The sequence below is a fragment of the Staurois parvus genome, unplaced genomic scaffold, assembly GCF_062004578.1.
Source record: "Staurois parvus isolate SC_StPar_1 unplaced genomic scaffold, SC_StPar_1.0 ptg000449l, whole genome shotgun sequence".
In the NCBI taxonomy this organism is placed as follows: Eukaryota; Metazoa; Chordata; class Amphibia; order Anura; family Ranidae; genus Staurois; species Staurois parvus.
In genome coordinates, this window is record NW_028318245.1 from 3,795,946 (window position 1) to 3,812,890 (window position 16,945).

Genomic DNA, 16,945 nt, shown 5'->3' on the forward strand with positions numbered 1-16,945 from the left:
ATACATACACACATATATAAAATATATTTCAATAAATAAAATAAATATTTCATAATATAATTCAATAAATAAATAATTGAAAAAAATAAATATATACACACACACACATATATATATATATATATACACGTATATATATATACACACACACACACACACACACACACACACACACACATATATATATGTACTGCATGTTGAAATGCGTTTTTATTACAAAATAGATGAAAAATATTTTTAAAGATACATTTCAAATATACTGTATATACAATATATATAATTTTTTAAATACATTCTTCCGATTTTTTTTAACATATAAAAAAGTAAATTTAACATTTTTTTTTACATATATTTGTAAATGCCATTCCAAAAATATAATAATATTACAAATATAATACAAATCTACATTTTTGGAACCTATAACATAGGTTTGGTCCGAACGCTAAACTAATCCCTACTTGCCACCCATATGGAAGAAAAATATATTTGAAATATATTTTAAAAATATTCTTCCCAAATATATTGCTATATACTTGAAATGCAACAATTTTGGCCATATTCAATATATTTCAAAATAGATTTTAATAAATAATATATATATATTGCATGTTGAAATGTGTTTTTATTACAAAATATATGAAAAATATTTTTAAAAATACATTTCAGATATACTGTATATACAATATATATAATTTTTTAAATACATTCTTCCGATTTTTTTTAACATATAAAAAAGTAATTTTAACATTTTTTTTTACATATATTTGTAAATGCCATTCCAAAAATATAATAATATTACAAATATAATACAAATCTACATTTTTGGAACCTATAACATAGGTTTGGTCCGAACGCTAAACTAATCCCTACTTGCCACCCATATGGAAGAAAAATATATTTGAAATATATTTTAAAAATATTCTTCCCAAATATATTGCTATATACTTGAAATGCAACAATTTTGGCCATATTCAATATATTTCAAAATAGATTTTAATAAATAATATATATATATTGCATGTTGAAATGTGTTTTTATTACAAAATATATGAAAAATATTTTTAAAAATACATTTCAGATATACTGCATGTCTTTAAAAATACAAATCTAAATTTTTGGAATCGATTTACAAATATATGTAAAATATATGTTAAAATTACTTTTTTATATGTTAAAAAAAAATCTGAAGAATATATTTTAAAAAACGATATATTTTTACATAGATTTGTAAATGCATTCCAAAAATTTAGATTTGTATTTTTAAAGACGTACAGTATATTTTAAATGTATTTTTTAAAAATATTTTTCATAAATTTTGTATTAGTTTAGCATTCGGACCAAACCTATGTCCAGGATGACTTTTGCACATTCGTAGTGCGGTGTACAGCCAAACCAAATGGGCTGTTGGCTAATCAGAACCTCTGGCTGTAGAATAAAGGGAAATATTTTGCAGCGGTATTTCTTCTGCTGCTAAATGTGACAGCTTCCTATTTAGATCGATTGTTAGAGAGCCAGAGGGAAATGGCAAGGGCTGGTTTCCTAGCAATCTTCCCTGCCTGTACCCATCAAACTGTAAGCCAAGAATTCCATCTGACCGCTGAATGTAAACAAAGAGGGTGGGGCTGGTGGCTATCCAACAAAAAGTCTGGTATGGCTTTTAAGGGTTACATAGTTACATAGTTAGTCTGGCTAAAAAAAGACAAAAGTCCATCCAGTTCAACCATAGAAAAAAAAAAGGTTATAATCCTACACCCACAGTTGATCCAGAGGAAGGCAAAAAAAAACAAGGGTAACCAAAACACCAAAATGTCATGGGTTCCCCCTCAAATTCCATACCAGGACCTTCTGGAATGTATGGATTTCAAAGTGAAACCCTATGAAAAAAAAAAGCACAGGGTCCCCCAAAAATCCATACAACACCCCTATTTGAAAATGCAGCCTGGCAAGCTAGGAAAGGGGAAGGGGAGCTTGTAGACCTCTTGCTGAACCATAACAGGCCATATGGCTTCAACATGGGGAGGAGGGACCCCTCTGTCAAAGCACCTTGTTCCCATATGTGGATGAGGCAAAGGCCTCTTCCCCAACATCCTGGCCCAGTGGCTGTTGGGGGTCTGTGGGTGGAAGGCTTCTTCATGGACTCTGCCTTCTGCCTGCTGTCTTTGCCTGATCTGCCTCTGCCATTGCTGACCTTGACCTGTGACCTGACTGCCTAATCTGCCCTTCTGTTACTGACCCGGCTTGTCCTGACCGCGCTTGAACTCATCCTGCCCTGACCTCGGCTTGCTTCCTGGACTCTGCCTCTGTCTGCTGTCTTTGCCTGATCTGCCTCTGCCATTGCTGACCTTGGCCTGTGACCTGACTTCTGCCTGCCGATTATGCATAATCTGCCCGTCTGTTACCAGTAGTGCCACCCACCTGTGCCCACCAGTGCCACCCACCTGTGCCTAGCAGTACCACCCACCTGTGCCCAGCAGTGCCGCCCACCTCTTCCCATCAATGCCGCCCACCTGTGCCCCTCAGTGCCGCCCACCTGTGCCCATCAGAGCCACCTGTGCCCAGCAGTGCCCCCCATCAGTGCCACCTATAAGTGCAACCTCATCAGCGCACATCAGTGAAGGAGAAAAATTACCTGTTTTCAAAATTTAATAATAGAAACAAAGAAAAATTTTTTTTTCAAATTGTTTGTTCTATTTTTTTGGTTTATAGCGCACAAAAAAAAAACACCCAGCGGCAAATACATACCTCCAAAAGAAAGCTCTATATGTGTGAAAAAAATTATCAAAATTTCATATGGATGCAGCGTTGCATGACCACGCAATTGTCACTCAAAGTGCGACAATGCTGAAAGCTGAAAATTGGCCCTGGGCAGGTAGGGGGTAGAAGTGCCCGGTAGGCAAGGGGTTAAAGGACCTGTGTGGGGACCCCCTGATCCGGCCTGCCAGACTGCTTGTTTGGATAATGGTCAGGAAGCTGATTCCCCCCCCCTTGCCATTCACACTAGACCCTCATCATAATCCCCTATGTGAAAGCACTTTGCTATGACAGGTGCTCTTTCATGACATCAGGGGCCAGATGCCATCCACTGACGTTAATGGAGGGCAAATGACTTCTGCTTTGCTGTACTATAAGCCGGTCACAACTATGAGAGATGAGACTGTATTTATCCACCCCTCCCCTCGTCCATTCACAGAATCCCTTGTTTTATGTGACTGGTTCAGCAGTCCCCGCTGTTACCACATTACGCTGCCTACAATATGGTTCCACGTTTCCTACTAATACCACCGTCATTAGCCACTCCACTCTCCCCAGTGTTGACGGACTACTGCCCCCTCCGACGCAGACCAACAGTCCTCACCGATGCAGATCCACAGTTTGCTGCTTCCTAGTTCCCATCTTCACCACTTCACTCTCTACCTGCTCCACAGTCCCTGCTGTCACCTGGCATCAATCCCCACTGATGCACATCCACATGTCTCTGCTTCATTTTCCCTACCTTTAGGACTCCACCAATCATCTAAGTATTATGGTCCTTTATTAACTAATTGCTGATCGCAGATAGCCGAATGACATCATATGACGTCCTCCCAGAACGCGCTCTCCTGCGCGCCCCCGGGGGCGCGCACCCGGTGATCTCCGTTATCGCTGTGTCCTACGGACACAGCTGACCACGTGATGTGGTAAAAGGCCAATCACAGCGGCCTTTTACCACGTGATCAGCTGTGTCCAATGACACGCTGATCACCGGGAAATGCAATTGCCGGTTCTCGGCTGCACTTTCCTCATGCTGTCAGAGTGGGAGGAAAGTACTGCCGAGAACCGGCAGTTGTCAGAGCAGGGATCGGCACCGATCATCAGTGCCCTGATGATCAGTGCCCTGATGATTAGTGCCCAGCAGTGCCACCCACCTGTGCCCAGCAGTGCGCCCACCTGTGCCCAGCAGTGCACCCACCTGTGCCCAGCAGTGCACCTACCTGTGCCACCCAGCAGTGCAACACACCTGTGCCCAAAAGTGCCACCTACCTGTGCCCAGCAGTGCCGCCCACCAGTGCCACCCACCTGTGCCCATCAGTGCAGCCCAGCAGTGCTGCCAGTCAGTGCCACCAGTCAGTGCCCAGCGGTTGTGCCAGTCATTGCCCAGCAGTTGCGCCAGTCAATGCCTAGCAGTGCCACCAGTCAGTGCCCAGCAGTGATGCCAGTCAGTGCCACCTATCAGTGCTGTCTATTAGTGCCACCTATCAGTGCCGCCTATCCGTGACACCTCGTTAGTGCTGCCTATCAGTACCGCCTACCCGTGCCACCTCATTAGTGCTGCCTACCAGTGCCGCCTATCAGTGCTAACTATCAGTGCCCATCAGTGCTGCCTATCAGTGCCCATCAGTGCTGCTTCATCAAAAATTACCTGTTTGAAAAATGTTATAATAGAAACAAAGAAACTTTTTTTTTTCCAATTTTTGTTTATAGCGCAAAAAGTAAAGTGCCCAGCTTTAATTAAATACCACCAAAAGAAAGCTCTATTTGTGAGAAAAAAATTATACAAATTTCATATGGGTATAATCTTGCATGACCGCCCAATTGTCAAAATGCGACAGTGCTGAAAGCTGAAAATTGACCCAGTAAAGAAGGGGGTTTAAGTGCCCGGTAGGCAAGTGGTTAAAAAAAAAAAAACGGACTCAAAACAGATTACTGTAAATTGTAGTCTTCCTTTTTGTATTAGAAAATCAGAATAATAAAAGTTAAACATACAAAGTAACATACAAAGTTTATATTAACAATAAAATCTCGAATAACTGAGGGAAAAATATATATTACATTTCTGAAGGGTTATACATTGGCTGGACCATGAAAAGATCGATGTTGTACTGCAGCCAACGGCTTCCTATCAAAAGGTCCATTGATGCAAGAGAAATCCTGATTGGATTGGATGTTCCTGTATTTGTCTTGGTTTGTGTTGTTGCCATTGCTTCTTTGTTGCCCGTGTATTGGAAAGGTTCCTCTTGTGCGGTCACAATTTCCTCCTTGGTCGCCTTCCAGGAGTGGTGAGAGGAGAACCCACATTCAACACCTTGCTACATCCTGTTCCACATAGACCGCTCATTACTAAACAGCTATTCACCTCATACTCTTAAAGAGACAGACTTTCGTGCACCACTGACAGAGGGGCCCCACCGCAAAGCCGGCCAACACTAATATTAAGGCGCCAAGTACTGTGCCACCACCTTTATAGGGTACCCTACCCAGAAACACTTACGGATACTCACATCTGGGGTATCTTAATAGAGTGCACTCAAGAACTCTGTAGTAGTTATTTCAGTTAAAACTTTATTTAACACTGCCGCAGTTCAGTTAGTCTTTCCTGTTACAAGCCACTGGTCAGCTTATTCAGTTTTGCAGCTTTTATGTGTTTTATTTGTTTGATGCCAAGTCTTGTACTGTTTACCTACTTTCCTATAATACTTTTACCTAATGTGTTATTTAGTGGTCTGGGCCTCATTTTCTGAGCATTGTTATATTGTTGTGAATCACTAACACTTAAATGATCCCGGTGTAAGTAGTCCTCTACCTCTAACCAAGTGTCAGTGGGGACCAAGAGGTTCTAAGAGTTGTGGCAGAACAGAGGGCCCATCAACATCAGGAGCTCCTATGGAGGTAGGAGCTAAATCTGCATGCCCAAAAACAAAGCACAGCCAAAAAATCTTGTCTTGTACTTGGATCCTTTCTTCCTCAACTGGAGAATCTGAAGGTTCTAAGAGTTGTAGCAGAACAGAGGACCCATCAACATCAGGATCTCCTGTGGAGAAGGTTCTAAGAGTTGTGGCAGAACAGAGAACCCAACAACATCAGGAGCTCCCTCCACTGCAGAATCTGAAGGTTCTAAGAGTTGTGGCAGAACAGAGAAGCCATCAACATCAGGATCTCCTACGGAGGTAGGTGCTACATCTGCATGCTCAAAACAACAAAACAAAGCCCAGCCCAAAAAATCTTGTCTTGTACTTGGATCCTTTCTCCCTCCACTGGAGAATCTGAAGGTTCTTAGAGTTGTGGCAGAACACAGAACCCATCAACATCAGGAGCTCCTCGGAGGCAGGTGCTACATCCTCATGCCCAAAAACAAAGCACAGTCCAAACAATCTTGTCTTGAACTTGGATCCTTTCTCCTTCCACTGGAGAATCTGAAGGTTCTAAGAGCTGTGGCAGAACAGGAGGACCCATCAACATCAGGAGCTCCTGTGGTGAAGGTTCTAAGAGTTGTGGCAGAGCAGAGGACCCATCAACATCAGGAGCTCCTGTGGAGGTAGGTGCAACATCTGCATGCCCAAAAACAAAGCACAGCCCAAACATAGTGTCTTGTACTTGGATCCTTTCTCCCTCCACTGGAGAATCTGAAGGTTCTAAGAGCTGTGGCAGAACAGAGGACCCATCAACATCAGGAGCTCCCTCCACTGGAAAATCTGAAGGTTCTAAGAGTTGTGGCAGAACAGAGGACTCATCAACATCAGGAGCTCCTGTGGAGAAGGTTCTAAGAGTTGTGGCAGAACAGAGAAGCCATTAACATCAGGATCTCCTACGGAGGTAGGTGCTACATCTGCATGCCCAAAAACAAAGCCCAGCCCAAAAAAATCTTGTCTTGTACTTGGATCCTTTCTCCCTCCACTGGAGAATCTGACGGTTCTAAGAGCTGTGGCAGAACAGGAGGACCTATCAACATCACGAGCTCCTGCGGAGGTAGGTGCTACATCTGCATGCCCAAAAATAGTGTCTTGTACTTGGATACTTTCTCCCTCCACTGGAGAATCTGAAGGTTCTTAGAGTTGTGGCAGAACACAGAACCCATCAACATCAGGAGCTCCTATGGAGGTAGGTGCTACACCCGCATGCCCAAAACAAAGCACAGCCAAAAAAATCTTGTCTTGAACTTGGATCCTTTCTCCTTGCACTGGAGAATCTGAAGGTTCTAAGAGCTGTGGCAGAACAGTAGGACCCATCAACATCAGGAGCTCCTGTGAAGAAGGTTCTAAGAGTTGTGGCAGAACAGAGGACCCATCAACATCAGGAGCTCCTACGGAGGTAGGTGCTACATCTGCATGCCCAAAAACAAAGCACAGCCCAAAAAAATCTTGCCTTGTATTTGGATCATTTCTCCCTTCACTGGAAAATCTGAAGGTTCTAAGAGTTGTGGCAGAACAGAGGACCCCTCAACATCAGGAGCTCCTCAGAGGTAGGTGCTACACCCGCATGCCCAAAAACAAAGCACAGCCCAAAAAATCTTGTCTTGCGCTTGGATCCTTTCTCCTTCCACTGGAGAATCTGAAGGTTCTAAGAGCTGTGACAGAACAGAGGACTCATCGACATCAGGAGCTCCTGTGGAGGTAAGTGCTTCATCTGCATGCCCAAAAACAAAGCAATGCCCAAAAAATCATGCCTTGTACTTGGATCCTTTCTCCCTCCGCTGGAGAATCTGAAGGTTCTAAGAGTTGTGGCAGAACAGAGGACCCATCAACATCAGGAGCTCCTACGGAGGTAGGTGCTACATCTGCATGCCCAAAAACAAAGTACAGCCCAAAAAATCTTGTCTTCTTCTTGAATCCTTTCTCCTTCCACTGGAGAATCTGAAGGTTCTAAAAGCTGTGGCAGAACAGAGGACCCATCAACATCAGGAGCTCCTGCGGAGGTAGGTGCTACATCTGCATGCCCAAAACAAAGCACAGCCCAAAAAATCTTGTCTTGTACTTGGATCCTTTCTCCCTCCACTGGAGAATCTGAAGGTTCTAAAAATTGCAGCAGGAGGACCCATCAACATCAGGAGCTCCTACGAAGGTAGGTGCTACATCTGCATGCCCATAAACAAAGCATAGCCCAAAAAATCTTGTCTTGTACTCGGATCCTTTCTCCCTCCACTGGAGAATCTGAAGGTTCTAAGAGTTGTTGCAGAACAGAGGACCCATCAACATCAGGAGCTCCTACGGAGGTAGGTGCTACATCTGGAGAATCTGAGGATTTTGGATATTGGTTGCTCCCCGATCTGCTTAGATCTTATATCTTAGATCTCTTGGGTTCATGCCACGCTCATTGTGAGGGCTCCCGATCTTTCTGGGGAAGAGGAACAAGGACTCCAATGTGACCAGGAAAGGTGACAGCAACTGGAGCAAGCACATTTTACTACTGGAGGTTCAATAAAAAAGAAGATGCCAAAAGTTACTCCCACTGAAACCCACTTCGCCCCCTGAAACCCACCTTGCCCACTGAAACCCACCTATGGACTGGCCACTTCCAACTGAGTTAAAAGTCTACAGTTCTCAACAGCATCAGCGTGGGTGTGTGTTTTCTGGTGTTTAGTTAAATTTCCTTTATGTGTAAAACATTTCCCGCACTCTGAACACGAATAAGGGCGCTCACCCGTGTGAATTCTCTGGTGGATAACAAGGGATCCTTGCTGGCTGAAACCTTTCCCGCACTCTGAACACGAATAAGGGCGCTCGCCCGTGTGGCTCCTCTGATGTCTAAGAAGGTCTCCTTTCCTAATGAAACATTTCCCGCACTCTGAGCAAGGGAACGGGCGCTCGCCTGTGTGAATTTTTTGGTGCGCAACTAGACTGTCTTTTACAGTGAAACATTTCCCGCACTCTGAACATGCGATGGAAGGGTGACTAGTGTGAATTCTCTGGTGAATATGAAGATCTCCTTTCCGATTAAAACATTTCCCACACTCTAAACAGGAGAAAGGACGCTCGCCCGTGTGACTTCTCTGGTGAATATGGAAGTCTGTTTTGCGAAAAAAACGTTTCCCACATTCTGAGCATGAAAAAGAGCACTCGCCCATGTCCATTCTCTGGTGTTCAAGAAGTTTTTCTTTGTCATAGAATCTTTTCCCGCACTCTAAACATAAAAATGGAAGCTCATCCTTGTGAATTCTCTGATGTTTATAAAGGTGTCCTCTGGTAATGAAACATTTCCCGCACTCTGAGCAAGGAAAAGGGCGCTCATCTGTGTGAGTTCTCTGGTGTGTAAGGAGGTCTGATTTGCGATAGAAACATTTTTTGCACTCCGAACATGAGAAAGGACGCTCGCCAGTGTGAATGATAAGGTGTTTATAAAGGTCTCCTTTCATAGTGAAAGATTTCCCGCACTCCGTACATGAGAAAGGACGCTCACCAGTGTGAATTCTCTGGTGTTTGAGAAGGTATCCTTTCATAATGAAACATTTCCCGCACTCTGAACACGCGAAAGGACGTTCACAGGTGTGAATTCTCTTGTGTTTACGAAGGTTTTCTTTCATGATAAAACATTTCCCGCACTCTGAACAAGAAAAAGGACGCTCACCTGTGTGAATCCTCTGGTGTTTGAGGAGGTCTGCTTTTGCAAGGAAACACTTCCCGCACTCTGAACATGAGAGAGAATGCTTACTCTTGTGACTTTTCCGCTGTTTTAGAAATGTTCGGTATTCAGTAAGAGGTTTGTTGTACTCTATAGGTGACAAGGAACTCTGTCCTGAGGGGAAACCTTCATGACCCAATGAAGATTCTTGGAGATGAGATGGATCTGTTGATGTGTCTGTACTGTGAGACCTCAGAAGGATATCTGGAGTAACATGATGTGATCTATCAGACGATTCCTCAGGATTGGATATATCCATTGATTGCTCTAAAAGATGAGGTCTGTGGTCTGTACTCTGAGTAATGGGATATACTCTGGAACCGTCCCGTGCAATCTTTTCTGGAAGTAAAGTAAGTTGTCCCTCAGAACTTTCCCGAATATAGCGTCCATCTGTTGGAAAGAAAGTTTTTCATAAAACTTATCAATATTTTTCACTTCTTCATTTCAGTCATACAGTATCTCCTCCTCATTTGTTGGGAACATGACGTTATATTGAGGAATGGAGATGGACCTTTCATATGGTGTCCAGTATCTCCTCATTTGTTGGGAACATGACGTTATATTGAGGAATGTAGATGGACCTTTCATATGGTGTCCAGTATCTCCTCCTCATTTGTTGGGAACATGACGTTATATTGAGGAATGGAGATGGACCTTTCATATGGTGTCCAGTATCTCCTCCTCATTTGTTGGGAACATGACGTTATATTGAGGAATGGAGATGGACCTTTCATATGGTGTCCAGTATCTGCTCCTCATTTGTTGGGAACGTGACGTTATATTGAGGAATGGAGATGGACCTTTCATATGGTGTCCAGTATCTCCTCCTCATTTGTTGGGAACATGACGTTATATTGAGGAATGGAGATGGACCTTTCATATGGTGTCCAGTATCTCCTCCTCATTTGTTGGGAACATGACGTTATATTGAGGAATGGAGATGAACCTTTCATATGGTGTCCAGTATCTCCTCATTTGTTGGGAACGTGACGTCATATTGATGAATGGAGATGGACCTTTCATATGGTGAATGCTGGTTAATTTGCATGGAGTGAATGTTCAAGCAATTTTGCTGGACAAATAACTAAAACTTTTTTTCTATAAATAGACCCCTTAATATGACTTACCTGTGTCCATATGTAGAGAAGATTCCTCCTGTTTACTTTTCATAACCATCTCCCCCTCCTCCATAGACTGCTGATCTCCACTCACCAACCTCTCTTCTTTATCTTCAACTTTGATGGCTTTCAGTTCTCCACCCTAAACCCCAAATATAATAAAATACATTTGTAAAAAATGAACAAGAGATTACATACCATAGAATAAATAATGTTTAGAATTATTTTGGAACACTGTGGCTCAGTCCCACCTACCTGATGGTGGTGGGGGATGGTGCGATCTTCCTGTGTGGAATCTCGGGAATACAGAGGATGGGGACATCCCTCTAGTGGGTTCCCATTACTGGATCCACCTACCTGATGATGGTGAGGGATGGTGTGATCTTCCTGTGTGGAATCCCGGGAATACAGAGGACAGGGACATCTCTCTGGTGGGTTCCCATTACTGAATCCATCTACCTGATGATGGTGAGGGATGTTGTGACCTTCCTGTGTGGAATCCCGGGAATACAGAGGACGGGGACATCTCTCTGGTGGGTTCCCATGACTGGATCCATCTATAGAAAACACAAACACTGTTGAGAATGCAACAGCATGTACTATATACAGTATTGTGTAGTAATATCACTTGACCAATAGATGGCACTGTACACTAAGGTTACCAGTTGTGCATATGTGTAAAACTTGTTGGTTCTCTCTCTTCTCTCTCTCTCTTCAAAACCAAGATGTCTGCTGTTACAGTCTGCTGAAATGTGTTGTATGTTTGCAACTTAAGCCACACAAGTAAACCAAGTTCTGCCTCATCACAAGCTACTAGTGTCTTCTCTAACACATAACCAACACACACTGACTGAATCCATTGTTTCTATGTGTTTATCAGATGATGGGGGATCTAGGTGGACCCTCCGTACTGCTCTCTCCTTTACAATAAAGTCTCAGCTTCCCTAGTGACATGAGAGGCAGCTGATCTGTTGGGACTTCCATGTAGAAATCATGTCACCTGATAATTTGAAGGTCTTCATATTCTAAATCATCAATCCATATATCTGGATAAGTTCTGTGCTTAGCATTCATTCTCACCTCTGATGATATCTAGAGAAGGTTCATCCTGGTGTGAGTAGTTGTGATCTTCCTTTATGGAATCCCAGGAGTACAGAGGACCATCCTCCTCCACAGACTGCTCATCTCCACTCACCGATGTCTCTTCTGATTCCTCCTGATCCTCAACTTTGATGTGTTTCAGTTCTTCACCCAAAGATGATATTATAGATTTCTGAAGAGAGCAAAAGATTACATAGAATTATGTGATTTCATAGCTTAGATTTTATAGATCCACATGCTCAGTCCCACCTACCTGATGATTGTGAGGGATGGTGTAATCTTCCTGTGTGGAATCCCAGGAATATAGAGGACGGGGACATCTCTCTGGTGGGTTCTCATGACTGGATCCATCTGTAGGAAACACACACACTGACTGAATCCATTGTTTCTATGTGTTTATCAGATGATGGGGGATCTAGGTGGACCCTCTGTACTGCTCTCTCCTTTACAATAAAGTCTCCTCTTACCCGGTGATGTGAGGGGCGGCTGATTGTCCACCATGACGTCCTTGTAGAGATCCTTGTGTCCTTCTAAATACTCCCACTCCTCCATGGAGAAATAGACAGTGACATCCTGACACCTTATAGGAACCTGACACACACAATGATACAGTCACCATCCAGACACATCCCTTGTCTGTTACTGGAGAATGTCCCAGAATTCCCGGCACTGCTCACCTCTCCTGTCAGCAGATCAAGGATCTTGTTGGCAACTTCTAGAATCTGCTTGGCGCTGGTTATCTCTGTTGTCAAGCAGTGAGGTGGAGGCTCGCCAGATGTTTTCTTTACTATTTTATAATCCTGTGTAAAGAGAGAAAATTACAATTATCACTGCAGACCTCCCAGAATCCTCCTCACCTCTCAAGTCAGGTCTGTGTTTTATTAATAGAGATAAGAGTGATGTCATGTGACCTCCCAGAATCCTCCTCACCTCTTCGGTCAGGTCCGTGTTTTATTAATAGAGATAAGAGTGATGTCATGTGACCCCAGAATCCTCCTCACCTCTCCGGTCAGCAGGTAGATGATCTCAAGGGTGAGGTCCAATATCTTCTCAGTCATGTGACTTCGGTTCTTCTCCATCTTCATTGATGTGGTCCTATACCGGACTCTCCTCTGTAGACAGATAAACTGAGAATTATCTGGACTGTACCGGGAGGAATGATGTCCACACAGAGTTCCTCCATAGTTCTGACACCTCAGACTCCTTCATATACTATATTACAGGACTTGTTAATCTTACTGTAAGTAACTCTTACCAAAACCTATTATGTTAGGTCTTCTCAGGTTGGAGAAGAGTAAGAACCTATGATGAAGAACCTATCTGCACAGGGTTACTCCAGAGTTCTGACACCTCAGACTCCTTCATATACTATATTAGAGGACTTGTTAATCCCACTGTAAGTAACTCTTACCAAAAGCTATTATGTTAGGTCTGCTCAGGTTGGAGAAGAGTAAGAACCTATTATGAAGAACCTATCTGCACCGGGTTCCTCCAGAGTTCTGACACCTCAGACTCCTTCATATACTATATTACAGGACTTGTTAATCTCACTGTAACTCTCACCAAAACCTATTATGTTTGGTCTGCTCAGGTTGGAGAAGAGTAAGAACCTGTCAAGGTCCTACCTTTTCCCTGTGGTTATGTTACTTCATGTGCTGGTGTCCATCTTGGATTCTGCTGTGCATGATGGGAGCCCTTTTATGCCTTCAGGTTTCTGTGGTCCATCCTCCAGAGGGGTGTGGCTGATGACATATAAGCCTGTGGCCCGCACATGCTCTTTGCACTTGTGTCTTGTGTCTTTGTGTTGCTGTTACTCTGTTCTGACTCTCGTGACTCTCCTGGTATCTGATTCGGCTTGTCTTGACTATTCTTTGGATTCTCATTTGATCTGACCCTCTGTTGCTGAACCCGGCTCGTGACCTGTGATTCTCGTCTGCTGTCCTGTACTGTCCTGTCCTGTTGTTGTTGACCCCGGCTTGTCTGACTACTCTTTTGTCTCTTCCACCAGCTACACGCCATTGGCGGCGGCCATTACCGCAGCTGAGGTGTCTCGGGGGCCGCGACCTGGTTCCTGGCTGCGTCAAGTCCATCCCCACCATCAGGGGCCCTGGTGAAGGGCAGCCTGGGACTTAGACTCCGCGCCCTGAGGGACTTCGGTCTGTGGGTGGTGGTTGTCGTCAGCCAGTGCGTTACATTGTTAGGCCTGCCTGTCCGTTCCTCAGCTCCTGCCCTGACAGAACCTCTGATGAAGAACCTATCTGCACAGGGTCCTCCAGAGTTCTGACACCTCAGACTCCTTCATATACTATATTACAGGACTTGTTAATTTCACTATAAGTAACTCTTACCAAAACCTACTATGTTGAGTCTGCTCAGGTTGGAGAACAGTAAAAACCTATGATGAAGAACCTATCTGGACAGGGTTCCTCCATAGTTCTGACACCTCAGACTCCTTCATATACTATATTACAGGACTTGTTAATCTCATTGTAAGTAACTCTTACCAACACCTGTTATGTTGGGTCTGCTCAGGTTGGAGAAGAGTAAGAACCTATGATGAAGAACCCATTTGCACAGGGTTCCTCCAGAGTTCTGACCCCTTTGACTGCTTCTTATACTATATTCGTGGTCTTACTTATCAGTCTCACCTCTAGGAGGAAGAAGACCAACTCGGTGCTTGTTGTTACGGGTGATTACCTGGAGAATTGATGACTGTAACACAAAAATTTTCAGGTTTGAGGTTTCCTGTGAGTGCTGGATCCTGATGGGTATTTGGATGGAATTGAAAGCATGGTCGTTGAAGTACAATTAATGTCATCTGGTAACCCCAGATCGGGGGAACCAGCTGAGGTTGGACGTCGATATATACAACCCAGGTGTTGATATTGGTCAACTGAAATGTGATCCAAAGGTTACGATTATCCTCCTACTTACCTTGTATCTGGATGTGTTTTGTTGTCTTTTTACAAACTTGTTACCTCGAGTGCAACTTTTTCATTACACGTTTTTCAACCACCTGATCCTTTCTCCTAAATATATTTGTATGCATTGCTGTTGACAAAGAATATGGAGGAAGAGGACAGACATGCCAATGGAGGAAGAGGACGGACATGACCAGGGGGTTACTGGGTGTAAATATAAAATAAGATCTTATTACCTCCTCTGCTGCCAGTTCCACCAATGTCTTCTCTCTACTTCCTCTTGACTTGCGTCTCTCCCAGGATTTCCTGATTTATTTGTAACATCACTTCCTATCTTTACCCTACATCACTTCCTGTCTCTGCGTTCCACTCACAATATGTAGGATCAGGGGCAGACTGACAACTCATGGGGCCCCTGGGCAATAGGGGATCATGGGGCCCCCGTGTCCTTGCCCACACTAAAAGCACATCCAAAAAAAGCCTACAAAAAAGGTAGCAGGGGCATTTCATGGGGCCAATTGATTCTTATTCTAAGTCCTCCTGCGCTTTTATGGAACCCCCCTCCTAATTTCAAGCTGCTAACACTCAAACTGATACCCAAAACAGTGCTCAAATATATGTTTAAATTAGTGTAGCGCTAAACATTCATTAAACCAAATAAACAATATAATAATTAAAAATTAATATATAATGCATATACTTTGTGATTAATGCTATAATCCTCTCAGTGCTTTTGTATGCCACTTAATACATACACATATATTCCTATATCCCAAAAATCAATATAAACTCATATTCCAATAATTATATATAAATATTGTGATAGTGCCACTTCAAACAAATAATAAATAAATGAATAAATAAATCAATATCATGTGATGGTGCCGCTTCAGCTTAATTCAACGTCCAATGTTCAAATCCAAATCAATATACTCCAAGTGATATTTATATACATGCAGTGTGTCTTTATATATAGTGCCACTCGTGTAAAAAACACACTCCTTTCCACTTCGGCTGCAATGCCTGCTCACCTCCTTCCACCGACCCCTAGGGGCCCACAAGCCTTTAGGATCACTCTGGATCCTCAAGAATCCTGGTTTGGTACCTCTCTGATACTCCTCCTATTTGGCCTCCTCCACACCTTCACTGCTGTACCTCATAGGATCCTCACCAGGGACTTTCTGCAAACTCTCTCTCACATATTAGTGAGTCAAAAAAAGATCCTCCATAGTGTAGTATTACCAATATGCCAGAGTTTAATTAAAAAATAGCAAAAAGTAACTCACATGTGGCATATTGGTATTAAACTCTGGCATATTGATTTATTTATTCATTTATTTATTATTTGTTTGAAGTGGCACTATCACAATATTTATATATAATTAATGGAATATGAGTTTATATTGATTTTTGGGATATAGGAATATATGTGTATGTATTAAGTGGCATACAAGAGCACTGAGAGGATTATAGCATTAATCACAAAGTATATGCATTATATATGATTTTTTAATTATTATATTGGTTTTTTGGTTTAATGAATGTTTAGCGCTACACTAATTTAAACATATATTTCATGGGGCCCCCTACTGACCCCGGGCCCTCGGGCAGCGCCCGAGTGCTCGAATGGTCAGTCCGCCCCTGTGTAGGATTGGCTTCTTGTGAAAAATATAAAAACGGCAGCCCTCTTTGTTTTTCAGTACTTTGAAGGCTGCTTCCTGAGATGTTCTTCAAAAGTTTTTTATATACAGTGCCTTGAAAAAGTCTTCATACCCCTTGAAATTTTCCACATTTTGTCATGGTGCAACCAAAAAACGTCGATGTATTTTATTGGGATTTTGTGTGATAGACCCACACAAAGTGACACATAATTGGGACATGGAAGGAAAATGATAAATGGTTTTCATACATTTTTACAAGGCACTGCATGTAATGGATCCCCTCCAAGAAAACAATATCCTAATAAACCCATAGTAACAACAACTTGGAAGGTCTGTCATTAGAAAGGAAAAATTGTCCAGAACACTCCATGCATTGTACTGTAAGTGGAAGAAAGAACTTTAGTTACTTGTCTCTGGTGGGAATTTCCTGTCAGTTCACCCATTTCACCTCAAAGTGATGAGTGTCTTCCTTATTACTTCCCATCTCCACCTGGTATCACTTTCCTGGCTCCAACATGGTGGCATACATGTGGTATACTGCCATGGATTGGTTCCAGGAAAGGAAAATTATGGTAGGTATGTGATACAATTTTCCATTTTTCTTGGCGCCAACATGGCTGCATACCACATGTACGCTGCCATGAATTGGCACAAGGATAGGAAAATTATGGTATTTTTATACAATTTTCCATTTTTCCTTCCTTAGCACCAGGAAAGGAAAATTACAGTAAGTATTTGATACAATCCATACAAAGTCTTAGGAAAATTTGTA

General features: G+C 42.7%; 1 protein-coding gene across 1 annotated transcript in view; it reads right to left on the reverse strand.

Moving 5' to 3' along the window:
* Positions 1–14,801, reverse strand: part of LOC149453363 (uncharacterized) — a 60,450-nt gene extending 45,649 nt beyond the window's left edge. Inside the window, exons 1-10 of the mRNA XM_089688632.1 lie at positions 14,749–14,801; positions 12,593–12,703; positions 12,269–12,391; positions 12,059–12,182; positions 11,845–11,942; positions 11,571–11,763; positions 10,746–10,786; positions 10,500–10,632; positions 9,403–9,762; positions 8,395–9,294 (exon numbers count right to left, since the gene is read on the reverse strand). Of these exons, the coding sequence (XP_089544758.1) occupies positions 8,395–9,294; positions 9,403–9,762; positions 10,500–10,632; positions 10,746–10,786; positions 11,571–11,763; positions 11,845–11,942; positions 12,059–12,182; positions 12,269–12,391; positions 12,593–12,676 (2,056 nt within the window). The 5' untranslated portion in view covers positions 12,677–12,703; positions 14,749–14,801. The remainder of the gene's footprint in view (positions 1–8,394; positions 9,295–9,402; positions 9,763–10,499; positions 10,633–10,745; positions 10,787–11,570; positions 11,764–11,844; positions 11,943–12,058; positions 12,183–12,268; positions 12,392–12,592; positions 12,704–14,748) is intronic.
* Between the last annotated feature and the right edge of the window lie 2,144 nt (positions 14,802–16,945).